Source organism: Myripristis murdjan, chromosome 20, assembly GCF_902150065.1.
Source record: "Myripristis murdjan chromosome 20, fMyrMur1.1, whole genome shotgun sequence".
NCBI lineage: Eukaryota > Metazoa > Chordata > Actinopteri > Holocentriformes > Holocentridae > Myripristis > Myripristis murdjan.
This window is the reverse complement of record NC_043999.1, coordinates 29,256,534-29,271,858: the sequence shown is the minus strand read 5'-3', so window position 1 is coordinate 29,271,858 and position 15,325 is coordinate 29,256,534. Positions and strand designations below refer to the sequence as shown.

The following is a 15,325-nucleotide window of genomic DNA, read 5'->3' as shown; positions in this document are numbered from 1 at the left end:
TGCTAACGCAGCTTCATCTGGACATGTAGTTCGCTGCTCGTGAGGTTTCAATTTTAATAATTATGTCCTTACAATGGGAACACGGTTCAACCACCTTGACTGTTTGTGTGAAAATAAAAGTTTATGTAAATGTAAAAATGTAATTTCATTTCATTATTGCACTGAACTATGATCATGAATGCACACAGTATTTGTTGTGTTTATCTGTATTTAATGAACAACATGGCTGGGTGCTGATAGACAGGGACACAAGGCAAGATTCTAAACCTCACAAGGCACTCTGATCAGTGGACTCTTCAGGTTAACAAGGCCAGCACACTACAGCACACGTCGTTCCCGAACCACTTTTTTTTTTTTTTTTTTTTTTAAGTATCCATTTTTAATTTCCTTTCGTCGGCAGGACAGAGCTAGCTAGCTAAAAACCTATGTATGTCTGTGGCTAAAAACAAACCAGCACGCCAAAACAGAAATGGATTGCATCGATGGGAGGAGTTTAGGATGTAGAGCGGAAACGGCTCATAAACTTGTCTATAGCAGAAACAGAAGATCCTCCAATAACCAACAGGTTTGGCCTTTGGAGCCACTTGGACTTCCCTGTGACTTATGAGGCAATGTGTAAGGCATCTCCATCACTGTTCAAATGAAAAAAGATCATAACTATGTTTTAATGAATTGAAAAAAAAAAAAGGAAAACATGACCGGGACTGAAGTGAAAGGTAAGCTAGGTGAGTTGCTCTGTTTTGAATTAGCTTTCTTCACTGAATAAGTTCTGTGCAGAGAGCAAGAGAATGAAGGCTTCATATGATGAGGCTCAGGTGTGTTTAGTTCTCACTCACTGAGTGGCTGTGTTCAGGAGCAACACAGCTCTCATGCAGGACCACTGAATGAACGAATGGCTGAATCAGTGAACAAATTGTTTTGGTGAACTGACAAATGAACAGAATCTTCCAAATGAATAATAATTCTCATATTGAATATATTGAAATATCGACTCTGGAAACTGAGTCAGGTATACACTATATTACCAAAAGTATTCGCTCACCTGCCTTTACTCATACTATGAACTGAAGTGCCATCCCATTCCTAACCCATAGAGTTCAATATGATGTCGGTCCACCTTTTGCAGCTATTACAGCTTCAACTCTTCTGGGAAGACTGTCCACAAGGTTGAGGAGAGTGTTTATAGGAATTTTTGACCATTCTTCCAAAAGCGCATTGGTGAGGTCACACACTGATGTTGGTCGAGAAGGCCTGGCTCTCAGTCTCCGCTCTAATTCATCCCAAAGGTGTTCTATCGGGTTCAGGTCAGGACTCTGTGCAGGCCAGTCAAGTTCATCCACACCAGACTCTGTCATCCATGTCTTTATGGACCTTGCTTTGTGCACTGGTGCACAGTCATGTTGGAAGAGGAAGGGGCCCGCTCCAAACTGTTCCCACAAGGTTGGGAGCATGGAATTGTCCAAAATGTTTTGGTATCCTGAAGCATTCAAAGTTCCTTTCACTGGAACTAAGGGGCCAAGCCCAGCTCCTGAAAAACAACCCCACACCATAATTCCTCCTCCACCAAATTTCACAGTCGGCACAATGCAGTCTGAAATGTACCGTTCTCCTGGCAACCTCCAAACCCAGACTCGTCCATCAGATTGCCAGATGAAAAGCGTGATTCATCACTCCAGAGAACGCGTCTCCACTGCTCTAGAGGCCAGTGGCGGCGTGCTTTACACCATTGCATCCGACGCTTTGCATTGCACTTGGTGATGTGTGGCTTGGCTGCAGCTGCTCGGCCATGGAAACCCATTCCATGAAGCTCTCTGCGTACTGTACTTGGGCTAATCTGAAGGTCACATGAAGTTTGTAGCTCTGTAGCAATTGACTGTGCAGAAAGTCGGCGACCTCTTTGCACTATGCGCTTCAGCATCCGCTGACCCCTCTCCGTCACTTTACGTGGCCTACCACTTCGTGGCTGAGTTGCTGTTGTTCCCAAACGCTTCCATTTTGTTATAATAGAGCTGACAGTTGACTGTGGAATATTTAGGAGCGAGGAAATTTCACGACTGGATTTGTTGCACAGGTGCTATGACAGTTCCACGCTGGAATTCACTGAGCTCCTGAGAGCGGCCCATTCTTTCACAAATGTCTTGTTTCACAGTCTGCATGCCTGAGTGCTTGATATTATACACCTGTGGCCAGGCCAAGTGATTAGGACACCTGATTCTGATCATTTGAATGGGTGAGCGAATACTTTTGGTAATATAGTGTAGCTACACCTAGTATGTCATGATGATGTGACATTGTTTTGTCAGACAAAGCGTTTTATTTGGCGTTTTATTTGGCATTTTATTTGTTTAATTTTGAGGTATATTTACATATATATTTTATATGCTTATACATATACCTATATTAATGAGTTTAACACTACAATTTGTCAAACACATACATTTTATTGGGGACCCACTAGAGCTGGGCAATTAATCAAAAATGATGAAACAAGACATTCAGAACCTCTGACTTATGTAATCTTTCCCATGTCGATAATTTCGTTTTTAAAAGTCTGTATTTTTTCCCCCCAGTGTGTTCATGTAATGTCCCCTTAAAAATATACTGCCGTGGGTGTAGTCACATGACTCTGTCCCATCCAGCCTGCCACATTGAAGCAACATGGAGGAGAACTTCAACACCAATCTGACTGAGCAACTTGAGTATGGAATGGATATTTATTGTCATTATACAAAAAGGTACAATGATACTCTGTTGGCTTCTCTCAATATAAAAACACAAGACAAATAAAAGACATTTACCATCTAAAAAAAACACGCATTTCACCAGTTAAACAATAAACAAGGCGTGACCCAAACTGTAAAATTGTCAGCGCAGGAGAAAGTGACTGTGCAGCTTAAATAGTAAATAAATAGTAAGTGAATAACAAAAGAATAATAGCAGCCTGAGTGTCTGTCTGACTGTCTTTTATGGTTGAAGTAGAGCAAGGGAGGCCACAGCTCTGCGATAGAAGCTGTTTCTCAGTCTTTTGGGTTTGGTTCTAAGTGGCTTGAATCTTCTGCTGGATGGTAACAGTTCAAACAGGGAGTGGCCGGGGTGTGTGGTGTCTTTGAGGATGCTGTGGGCTTTTTAGGGCCCGAGCACTGTCCCAGTGCGAAGCCCTATTGTATCTGTAAGGTTTCTTTTCCTTCTCCCTTATTATTACGTCTCTTTCAGGCTTAATGTGACCCCCTCAACATGCTCAAAAACTCACCAAATTCGGCACACACACCAGGTCTGGTGAAAAATTCAATAAAATCAAAAATCGGCACACCCCGGTGCAAAAATGGGCTCGGTAGCACCACCTAGGGACGCAAAGGCAGCCCCTGCGGCCCACAGGAATGTGATAGAAAGACCAAACCAGCGCCGAAACGTAGATCTCATCAAGCCCGACATTTTTCGTGCTCGTGCCCCCCACCTAAAACCAACAGGAAGTCCGCAATTTGTATTTGAAAGTCACGTTTTCGGCCAAATTTGAGCTTTGCAGAAAATCTATAAACTCCCAGGGCGTTAATCTAATCGGCTTGAAAAGCGAATAGATGACAGAGGACACAGTGCTTAACAAAAGTTCTTCAAGGTTCCGTATAATTTCGAACCGTTTGGATTTCAGAAGGCCTCAAAGTCAGAGTGTCCACAACCAGCGCCTCCACTTTTTCCTATGGACCCTGGTGTGCCTGCTGTGAATAAACAGGCACTTGCCCTGACAATTAGGCCCCAGGAGTCCAAAGTAAACGTCTGACAGCTTCCAAACCTATGCCGATGGAAAGAGGACAAATTCTCCTACAAAAATAGGAGGACTTGCTTTGGATTGGAAAAAGTTTGTGGCCGCGGTGAAGACTAGTTTAATAGGTTTGGACTCTGGTTTTTTTCTCTCTGCTCTGCTCTCTGCTTGCACTGCCCCTCCCCCACTCAGCCCCATGGTCAAGATTGACAGGCATCAGAAACAACTCTCAAACTCAAACGCAAGCTTAGGGCGACATCTGCTGGAGGAGCGCCGCTAGCAACTGGGCCAGAACTGTGTGTGTGTGTGTGTGTGTGAGTGAGTGTGTGGGTGTGTGTGTGTGCATGCACATGCTGTGTGTGAGTGTGATTGAGTGAATGGCACCGTGAATGGACCGTTCCCGACGGGCACGAGGTGGACGCGAGGCACGGGTGCGAGGGCCTGTCCAACGCTGCTTGCAGCTTTAATTCAGTTTGTTTGTGTATGTAGTGTCCAGTCCAGGAAGCTCCGACCTAACAATGCGCTGAGCCGCCTTCACCTACGATTTAGGTTGTGGCGTTCTGTGGCTGTGCAGCTGGTATACCACACTGTGGCGCTGTTAGTCAGGGTGGACTCAATGGTGGTAGAAGCTGAGTAGTAGTTTTGGAGGTAGTTTGGCCCGTTTCAGTTTCCTCAGGAAGTAGAGTCTCTGTTGTGCTTTCTTGACAAGGTGTGAGGTGTTGTTAATCCATGCCAGCCTGTTTGACAGTGTGACTCCCAGGAACTCCCAGACTCTCTACCTCCTCCACTGTCTCCCCATGCATAGGCGGAAATCCCGGGGGGGTCGGGGGGGACAAGACCCCCCCATCCATAAAGTTGCCGCCCCCTGCTACTGGCAGAGCGGCAGCTCGGTAATTTTCAGTCAGTCCGTCAGCCTGAGAGGCAGCAACCTGATGAGAACTAGCAAGAAAACCTCCTCAAGTGAAAGCCAGTGAGTCATTTATCACACCACTTGTTCACCAAGCACAAGGCTGTAATATGAAAAGCGATATTTTCCCCTGCTTGGTCCAAAACCTGCCTCTTTCAGCTCTCTGTTTAAGCTAACAGCTAATGATTGTTTACAAGCTGAAGCGAGTGCAGGACAGTGAGGGAGAGAGAGGACAGACCACAGGAGGAGCAAATACTGAGGTTTTTATTCTTTCAAAAAGTCTGTCAGGATATTAATGTCAGAAATAGTTCATATTTTACTGATATTTTGAGTTTGTCTCTAGACAGATATCTATTTTTTTGCATTTTAAGTTGCATTATTTTGTGGCATAGTTTCATTTCATTTTCTTATTTGATCTAAAAGGGACAGTGTACAGCTCAAACATATACTGTATGTCACTATTTGATCCCATATCTTGCTTTCTTTTTTGTTGACACTACAATAAATTTGTTTTTTGAAGAATAGTTTGATGTAGTTGGATTATTCAAGATATTTCTTCTAGTTTTAGAGCTTATTTTGAGTTTCTAGTTCTTGTAAAGCTACTTTGGTGGACTGTAGTGGAAATAGAACAGTAAGCAATGAAATTTGGTTAGAGAATTATTGCTTTTAATACCATTATTTAAAACATATGAACATGCTGAGGGCTCAACACTGTACGGCAAATTTCAAAGGAGCGCAAGAGAGAAAGAGGGAGGTACAGTCATGCCAGACAGCAATTTTTTCATGTCCCCCCCCAGCAATTACTCTCTGAAATTTAGCTGTTTATTGTCCCCCCAATAATGAAATGGGATTTTTGCCCGTCCCCATGTATATGGAGGGGTGGGTGAGGTTCGACCTTAGCCCTCCGAAAGTCGATAATCATCTCCTTGGTTTTGGAGGTGTTGAGGACAAGGTCGTTTTTACTACACCACCAAGTGAGATCATCCACCTCGCGCCTATAAGCTGTCTCATCGCCCCCAGAAATCAGGCCCACTATGGTCGTATCATCAGCAAATTTAATGATGGTGTTTGCAGAGTGGATGGGGCTGCAGTCATGTGTGAACAATGTTTATACAACACGTAGATCCGACCAAGCAATCTGATTGGTCGGTCAGACGTTTTTCATATGAAATGAATTCAAATCTGTAAGATTTTCCACGGAGATGTGCAGCTGTAACTTTGTTCATGTTATTAATGTGTTATTGTTATCAGTTATTAATTAGCCTATTAATCATTACTAATTTGTTTATTCTTTATGAGTTGCCTAGGCCATTGATTTAATTAATATGTCAATTTGTTTGCATCTGTACACTGAAGCTAACATTTAATAAATCAACACATCTGTGAAAACTGTTGTCTTTATTTCAGAGGTAAATTGATAACAGCCTGAAAAGGTGATTAGCAAAAGCCCCGGAAAGGTGGGGTTGAAATTATATAACTCTGTTCAGCCTTAATGTTACTGCTTACTGTTGTTACTTTTGCTGCTTAGCCGCATTAAACGGAGCTGACGTTAAATTGGAGAGACACCCCCCCCAGCTGAAACAAAGCATCTGCCGGTGAGTTTATGAAAAGATAGATGTTTTTTCTGGGACCAACACCGGAAAGCAGTAGCCTATATTTAAATAAAACTGTTCATATAAGATGTTCATATAAGATAATAAATATTATATATACACTACTCCCTACTAAAGTTAGGGATATTCGGCTTTCGGGTGAAATTTCGGGATGAACCTAAAATGCATTATAACCTTTACAGGTGAACTTAATGTGAATGTGACCTTCTGTAAACTTTTGAATGCACATGTCCAACTGTTCAATGTTTCAGTACTTTTTGCACAAGTTGCTGTTCTCTAACAAGGAGTTTAACGGCAAAATTGACATCACGTGTTTGATGCTCCAGCTCATCGAGGTCGTATCATTAGGGAATGGCTACTGGAGACTGGGGTACCTCAAATGGAGTGGCCTGTACTTTCTCAGACCTGAATCCCATAGAAAACCTATGGGATCAGCTGAGTCACCGTGTAGAGGCTTGGAGCTCTGTACCCCAGAACCTCAATGTCCTGAGGGCCGCCCTTCTAGAAGAGTGGGATGCCATGCCTCAGCAGACAATAAGTCGACTTGTGAACAGCATGAGACGTCGTTGTCAAGCTGTAATTGATGCTCAAGGGCACATGACAAGTTATTGACACTGACATTTTTTGTTGTGGTATATCCACCACTGTTGTTGGCTTTTGTTTCAAGAAATTGTTTGAGATGAGGAAATCACCAGTGTATGCTTCTACTTAAATGCCCTACTTTCATGATATAATATCACTGTAGCATGAACTTTTTACATTTTCCATAACTTTCACCCAAAAGCCAAATATCCCTAACTTTTTGTGAGTAGTGTATATATGTATACATATATATATATATATATATATATATATATATATCTATATATCTATATATATATATATATATATCTATATATATATATAGATATATATATATAGATAGATAGATATAGATATAGATAGATATATAGAGATATATATAGATATATATAGATATACAGTACAGGCCAAAAGTTTGGACACACCTTCTCATTCAATGCGTTTCCTTTATTTTCATGACTATTTACATTGTAGATTCTAACTGAAGGAATCAAAACTATGAATGAACACATGTGGAGTTATGTACTTAACAAAAAAAGGTGAAATAACTGAAAACATGTTTTATATTCTAGTTTCTTCAAAATAGCCACCCTTTGCTCTGATTACTGCTTTGCACACTCTTGGCATTCTCTCCATGAGCTTCAAGAGGTAATCACCTGAAATGGTTTTCCAACAGTCTTGAAGGAGTTCCCAGAGGTGTTTAGCACTTGTTGGCCCCTTTGCCTTCACTCTGCGGTCCAGCTCACCCCAAACCATCTGGATTGGGTTCAGGTCCGGTGACTGTGGAGGCCAGGTCATCTGCCGCAGCACTCCATCACTCTCCTTCTTGGTCAAATAGCCCTTACACAGTCTGGAGGTGTGTTTGGGTCATTGTCCTGCTGAAAAATAAATGATCGTCCAACTAAACACAAACTGGATGGGATGGCATGTCGCTGCAGGATGCTGTGGTAGCCATGCTGGTTCAGTGTGCCTTCAATTTTGAATAAATCCCCGACAGTGTCACCAGCAAAACACCCCCACACCATCACACCTCCTCCTCCATGCTTCACAGTGGGAACCAGGCATGTGGAATCCATCCGTTCACCTTTTCTGCGTCTCACAAAGACCCGGCGGTTGGAACCAAAGATCTCAAATTTGGACTCATCAGACCAAAGCACAGATTTCCACTGGTCTAATGTCCATTCCTTGTGTTTCTTGGCCCAAACAAATCTCTTCTGCTTGTTGCCTCCTTAGCAGTGGTTTCCTAGCAGCTATTTGACAATGAAGGCCTGATTCACGCAGTCGTGTAGCTCCTTTAATGCTTCGTTAGCATTAGCACCCGGCGGGATGTAAACACTGGTGACGAACACCGCAGTGAACTCAAATAGTATGGCTGACATCTCACAGTCATCAGTTCTATCGCCTCAGAGCAGTAGCTTTTAACCAGTCCACAGTTTGTACACCAACCTTCATTCACGTACACACAGAGTCCTCCTCCCCGTGTTTTCCCCGACCGGTGGTCGCGGTCCGCTCGGAAAAGCTGTAGGCCGTCGATCTGGAAGGCTGAGTCTGGCATGTTGTTGTTAAGCCGTTTCCGTGAGGCAAAGAACAGCACAGTTCCTCATCTCTGTGGAAACACTCAGCCTCAGACGTAACAAGTCCACTTTATTATCCAGTAAGCGGACACTGGCCAGAAAGAGAGTTGGTCTGCTAGCCTTTAGCTGGGCTAGCGCACCCGCCCGCTTCCCCCTCTTCTGTTTACGGGCACACTGCTTCCTCTTGCCCACTGCTTGCCGTACTCTGCTGCGCCACTCCGTTGTCCTGAGGAGGTGCTGTCTTCTGAGTGTGGATTTCAGCTCCGGTGAAATTGTAGTAACCGAACTGTCTCTTGCCCCTTTTCCACCAGGAAAAACCTGGTGCTAGTTCGGAGCTGGTGCTAGAGCCGGTGCTTAACTGGTGCCAACGAAGAACTGGTTTGCTTTTCCACAGTCAAGAGCAAAGTGGAGCCAATTCAGAGCCACGTCATGACGTCATCGGAAAACGTGATGACGGGTGCGCGAGATGCTCGCTCAGAATCACAATAACCATCATGAATGAATGAATGAATGATACTTTATTAATCCTTTGCAGGAAATTACATTGTCACGGCAGCTTCATCACTTCAACACACATAAAACTGCACACTCATACTATACAGTGGCTGCAGCGTCTCTGTCTCTGTCCGCCCGTCCTGTCCTGAAGCCGGTGAAACTGATCAGTGAGTCGGGGATGATGTTCGTGAGCCGCGTCTCAGTCAAGCATATAACGCTGCTTTCCCGATAGTTTCTGGCCCCGGGTGGAGCAGGATCTGGATTTATTAGCGATGCAAATACTGCTTGTGTCTTTACAAGCCAACATTTCAATACAGAGGCGAAAAACACAATTATTGCCGGCTACCTGTCGGATTCGTGATCAGAACGAATGACAGCTCTGTTTAGTTATAAAACGGGTGCTTCTCATCCTTAAATGTAATTTGCGGAGCCGCGTTCCATGCCGTTGTAAAATCAGTATAACCCGCGGCTTCTCGGGGATTATTGTTTATGTTTATAGCATTCGCAGTTCCTGTTTTGTTTTGTAACGCCGCCCACCAATGACGCGTTGGGCCGCGTCATCGGTTCTTTCTCTGGCTCCTGTTTAGCCCCTGCTCGGAGTCGGTGCTTGCCTAGCACCAGTTTGGAACCAGTTTGGCACCAGTTTGGCCCCAGCTCGGGCGGTGGAAAACCAAAAAACTGGTGCTAAGTCAGGCACCGGCTCCGAACCAGCCCTGGTGGAAAAGGGGTATCTGATGACCATCAGTTCGGTTGAGCTGTACTTAACACGCGAGTTTAGCACTAAACTAGTGCTAAAAGCGGCCTCAAAGGTCGGTAAACAAGGCTTAATCCCGGGAGCTTGAGAAGCCGCTGCACCACTGCGTGCCGCCATCTTGTTGTCAGGCTAGAGTTACCCCTCTTTCTCTGGTTTGAGTTACCTGCCCTTGTGAAACGGAAAACTCAGAGTTTCCCTCATTTCAGGGTTAACAGACTCAGAGTTTTCACTAAACCTGCTTTTAATTTGTGAAACAGACCCCAGATCCTTCCCTGAGGGGCAGGGGTGAACCCGCCCTCCTCTGTTTCTGATTGGCTAATACCAAGGCTCTGGCTGGCTTTACTGTTTTACAACAGCGTCAGTTTAATGCCTAACATGATTTCATTGGATAGTCAAAACTGTACCACAACAAAATGCACGTGCAACTTTTTTTTTTTTTTTGGTCTTTCTTTTTTCCCCTCTTTTTCCAACTGATGGAAATCCGTCTTGAGACAGAGAACTTTAATCCCTGTCACCAGTTTAAAGTATACATGATTAAAGTTCTTGCAGAGTTTTGGCATAACCAGTTTAAAGTCTACATGATTAAAGTCCCCAGCTGCAATGACTACACTGCCCAGGTGCGCCGTGAGCTGTTTACTAGCGCTGTCATGTAGTATCTCCAAAGCTAGTTTATCCCTAGCTTGTGGGGGGATGTAAACTGCCATGATTATTATGGTAGAGAATTCCCTTGGCAAAAAGAAAGGTCTGCACCCGCCAGCTGCACCACCGAGTCCGGTATGTTGTTGTTGAGCCAGATCTCCATGATGATGGTCGCACAGTAGGACATGATCATCGCTCTGATCTCGTCCAGCTTGTTAACAACTGACCTGGAGTTTGCGAGGAAGAGGCTTGGTAGTGCTGGCTTGTACGGGTTAGCCTTTAGCCTAACTTGCAGGCCTGCCCGCTTTCCTCTCTTCTGCTTCCTCTCTTTCCGCCGTCGGAGTCGCTTCACAGGTAGATGGATTATTCTGATAGCCTCCGGGGAACGAAGAATCTCCGGCGGTAGTGAAGCTGTATCGGCTAGACCAGGGGTCGGGAACCTTTTTGACTCAGAGAGCCATAAAAGCACAATTTTTGGAAATTTGTTTCAGTGAGAGCCATATAATATATTTTAAGACTGAATTCAATTAAATGTGAGCATAACAAGCGTCTTAATTTATTCTTTTAAATAATGTTGTTATAATACTCACCGATACTCGTCATCTTTTTTTCTTTTCGCCATCTTCTCCGTCGAAGGGTTAACTTTGAGCTAATGACCGAGCCAACTGATGCAAAAGGGGGCGTGTACCTGTGCACCCAGCAACGGCCCAATAACGGCCAACGTAGGCTATTATCATCCAATTAAAATAATAGACAATCGCTCATGCAACTGCAACTCTGAACAAGACATGAGCAGTAGAAAATCGATGGATGGATTTAAACAAACGATAATATTTTAAAACCCGAAATCTGCGAGCCAGATGTTATCATCAAAAGAGCCACATCTGGCTCGCGAGCCATAGGTTCCCGACCCCTGGGCTAGACGGTCATTGTGATGTTCACGGATGGACAACAACTGTGAACGATCACAACTAATATAAGCTACTGTCTTGCTTAACAGAGCTATGAAATACACAAAATACACGAACAAACGAGAGAGCCGAGCAGCTGCTGCTACTGAAAGCGCCGCCATCTTGAATCTAGTAGCTTGTATTTGTAAGAAAAATGCTGTTTGTCGTTTGAACACGTTGTCTTTAGTGAAGACTAAAAAGTGAAATGTAAACACTGAGAATTGCCTCCTCCTCTCTCTTCTTCCCTCCTTCTTTCCCAGACCTACTCAGAGCAGACCATGAGAGTTGCATTCATGCTGCATGGGAATTAACCTTCATGAACCTTCCAACAGTTCATGAAGAGTAACCAATCACTCCTGTATTTTAACCTGTTATTACAGCTTAATTTATCCATATATAACATATTGTAACACTGTATGGGCAGCTGTATGTCACACTTTTCTCAACAAGATTCTGCTAATTCAAAAGAAATTTTTGAGAATGGTTAGTTTTGTTATAAAAAAAAAAAAAAAAAAAAAAAGAATCTTCTGTTTCTCTTTTTGTGAACATACCAAACCTGTGTGTTTATGTATAAGTATGTATATCTATCTCATGATTTGCCACTTAGTTTCCAGGATTTTTTTAAGTTTTCCTCAGACATCCATTCATATCAGACAAGACATTCAAAGGACTTCCATCCTTCCTATTGTCGGACTTCTCACAATCAACGCACTTTAAAATACAGAGGACCATGTCTATGGAACAATCTACCTACATCACTAAAATCAATATCTACACTGGCTTTGTTCAAAAAACAACTGAAAAAAATCATTCTTGTAATAATAATAATTTGTAGCACTTCTGGATCTTCAATCTGTATCTTTCATTTTCTGAGCAAATTGGTTATTATTTTTTTCTTCTTCTTTCTCCTATACTTTGTCCTATTTGTTGTTACATGAATTTCTGTATTATCTGTATTATAGACCACCGCTGTTGTTTTTATTTTTACATAGGGGAGGTATTTTCATAAGCCTCTTTTGGCTTCTACCTCTCCTGCACAATGTTTAAAATTATTATTTTTACTGTTTTTATGTAAGTGATACAATGTGCAAATAAACAAACAAAGAAACAGTGACCCAAGGTAATACCACTAGGGTTGCAAAACTCCAAAACTAAAGGGAATATATGGGAATGAATGAGAATTAACAGGAATAAACAGGAAATTTGCAAAACTGCATATTAGCCTATAACAGGGAACATAAATGTAGTTGGAAAAAAAAACAACAACATCTTGCAGCATGGTTAAAACAACCAGATTTAATACAAATTCACTGTGCTTTCCTCAATCCTAATGCACAGTGAATTTGTATTCACTGTGCATTCCTCAATCCTATGTACATGCAGTCATTGAGGCCAGACAGGATTGAGGAAAAATGCCAGAAGCTTGAGAGAAAATGCTTTCAATTCATATTTTGAATGGGAATGTTTTTTTTGTTTTGTTTTGTTTGTCTGTTTGTTTGTTTTGTTTTGTTTTTATACTTATTAATTCCCATGCATAGTTTCCAGATTTCTTCCAAATTTCCAAAATTCCCCAGCTTAACATCCCATGGAAAGTTTCTGGAAAGTTTCCAGAACATTTCCACCCCTTTGCAACCCTAAATACCACCAATACACTTGGAATACAATCAGGTTAGCAAATATGAACATGGCTCAAAAAAAGAGACTGACAAGTGCCCAGCACCAACCCTGCCTTCACAAAGCAGCTGTTGATAATGCAAGCATTTACAAATGCTACATAATATGAGAATGATTTAAAAAAGATGGAAAGAAATAACTGACACCATTTCCTACTACATCGCAAAGGATATGGCTCCTGTAGCTGGCTCCCTGCTAAAACCCTCGACCAAAATAATTGTTTGTTGATCGTAATCAAGGTACACTGTTCAATTAATCGTACTGATTTGTATACTGATTTGCGGTCGTATCGCCCGGCTAAAGGACACACTCAATTTCAAACCATTTTGATTAAGTTGACAATGAGTTGCTACACTGAAAACCCTTCACACTTTTTTTCCTTGAACGTTTGTTTTTATAATTGTATGTGAGACACATTTTTTATGCAATATTAATATGCTTGTCTGGTGTCCATCTCTGCCAGCTCTGGGTAAAACTGTATGTTTCACTTCTTGCATCAGTTTTGTCAGCAAGTTTAGGAGGACTGGGATTCAATTCGAGACATGATGGACTATTTGAACCCACTGCTGCTCTTCAGTGTCAAGAGCCAAACTGTCTCTCCCTCTTAACCAGTGGGTCTGGAATGCAACTTCAGCTTGCAGAATACATTTGGTTTAAGTACTGAATATTCAGGAATTTCATGTCTTAATTCAATCATGTACAGTGGTATGGAGGTAGCTCAGCCACTTTGATTATCATGGCTGGAAAATGAATGTGTTTATCAGGTGCTTCTGTAGGAACAGGTCCTGCTCTAATTTGAAGTTAGTAGATTAAACAGGGATGCACAATGCTTAGACCACAAGCCAAGGAACCTGACATTCTTCTGCTTGTTGCTTCAGTGCAGAATGAATGCAGAATTCATTGTTCTGTTTGATCTTTTTTTTTGCCATCCAAATGCACAGTTTGCTGGTCACAGTCACAGCGGAGGATCTTGGGAAATGGTGCTACCCGTTTTTTATTTAGGACAAAATTCTGCTTTTCCTCCTTATTACTATAAATTAATTAGATAGCGCCTTTGTTGGGTGCTAATTTTAGTCAGTATATGGGTACATCTACGTAAGCCTGCAAAGCTATCAGGTTTGAAATTTCCTTTAATGCGTGTAATTGTAATATTTCTCTTCCCGACACCCTTACAGAGGTTGAGCCTCTGATCTCAGGCGATTGTAAAGACGCCACAGCTGGGGACACGCTTAACGTAGTTCATTAACTATGTCAACATATATGTTAATAATCAGTCATAAGAGGAAAACAAAATGACGATCATATAAATCGAATGTAGTTATTTTCCATTGTCACAGGACTTGGTTTACGTTCGCGGGTGAGCTAACATTGTAGCAGCTAGACAACGCTAGCTGGGCAGCTGTGGGAACTTGGTTGTGCTAAGGATTTAACGTTGGCTACTTACCGTTATCCAGCTTCACGATTTGCGGCAACCTGTATGCGCCCACAAGTTGGTCTAATGGCAGAGATGTCGTGCTCCATGTAACATCTTTCAAATTGTTGTACAACATTATTCCGAGGTCCATACTGCCAGCTTCATTAGCTAGCCGGAGAGCTAGCTAACTGTAAACACGTTCACAAAATGCTACGCTAAGCTAACCAACTACAGACAAGTCAGCTGCCAGTCCACTCGCTGTCAACAGCTTTATATCTGGCATGTTTCTGATTAATCATCTCATGTTTCCTTCTCCTCTGCAAACGAATGGCTGGCGTCTTTCACATAGTTTTGTACAGCCTTGTTCGTCTGATGGTCCTCAGCCAGCGACAACAGAGCAAAGTCAGCTAGCTTCTTCTTTTCCTTCTTCCTCCTCTTCAAGTTTTAATGGCGGTTCGTAAACCAACTTTCAGTTTATTATCGGCACCTACCGGACGGGAGTGTGGAACAGTAGATAGGCAGACCAAAAATAAATAAATGAATTAATTCTCTCTATTAACCCTGTTTCCTTCAGATTCTTCATTTGGTGATGGCATACTCCCCATGCCACATCTCAAAGGAAGTTCCCTACAGTGCTATTTTGTCCTTAATGCTGATGTCAGTTTCTTTCACTACTCATAGCCAGTACATGCTGAACAGATTCCAGATGACCATAGTGTTTGTATCTACCAGTTGAGTGTTTATGTATTTTATAAAGTGTTAAATTAAGTCCAGTATGTCCTATCCTGGAAATTCATCAGCTGGGGCAAAAAAAGGGATTGGTTTGAATCATCCTCTCATAAATCTATTAACTTTATATCTTTCTGTCTCACTGTGGTTGTTACTGTGATGCTCCTTATTTTATTTGTCCACCGCTACTGACAGTCAGTAAATAATGATGCACTGACAGTGATGAGAGCATGCTCT

The 15,325-nt window shown here is 42.4% G+C and overlaps 1 protein-coding gene across 1 annotated transcript in view; it reads right to left on the bottom strand.

The window, feature by feature from the left end:
- The window catches only part of garem (GRB2 associated, regulator of MAPK1), a 38,404-nt gene extending 23,459 nt beyond the window's left edge, over window positions 1–14,945 (bottom strand). Inside the window, exon 1 of the mRNA XM_030079771.1 lies at window positions 14,390–14,945. Coding sequence (XP_029935631.1) covers window positions 14,390–14,510 — 121 coding nt within the window. The 5' untranslated portion in view covers window positions 14,511–14,945. The remainder of the gene's footprint in view (window positions 1–14,389) is intronic.
- Between the last annotated feature and the right edge of the window lie 380 nt (window positions 14,946–15,325).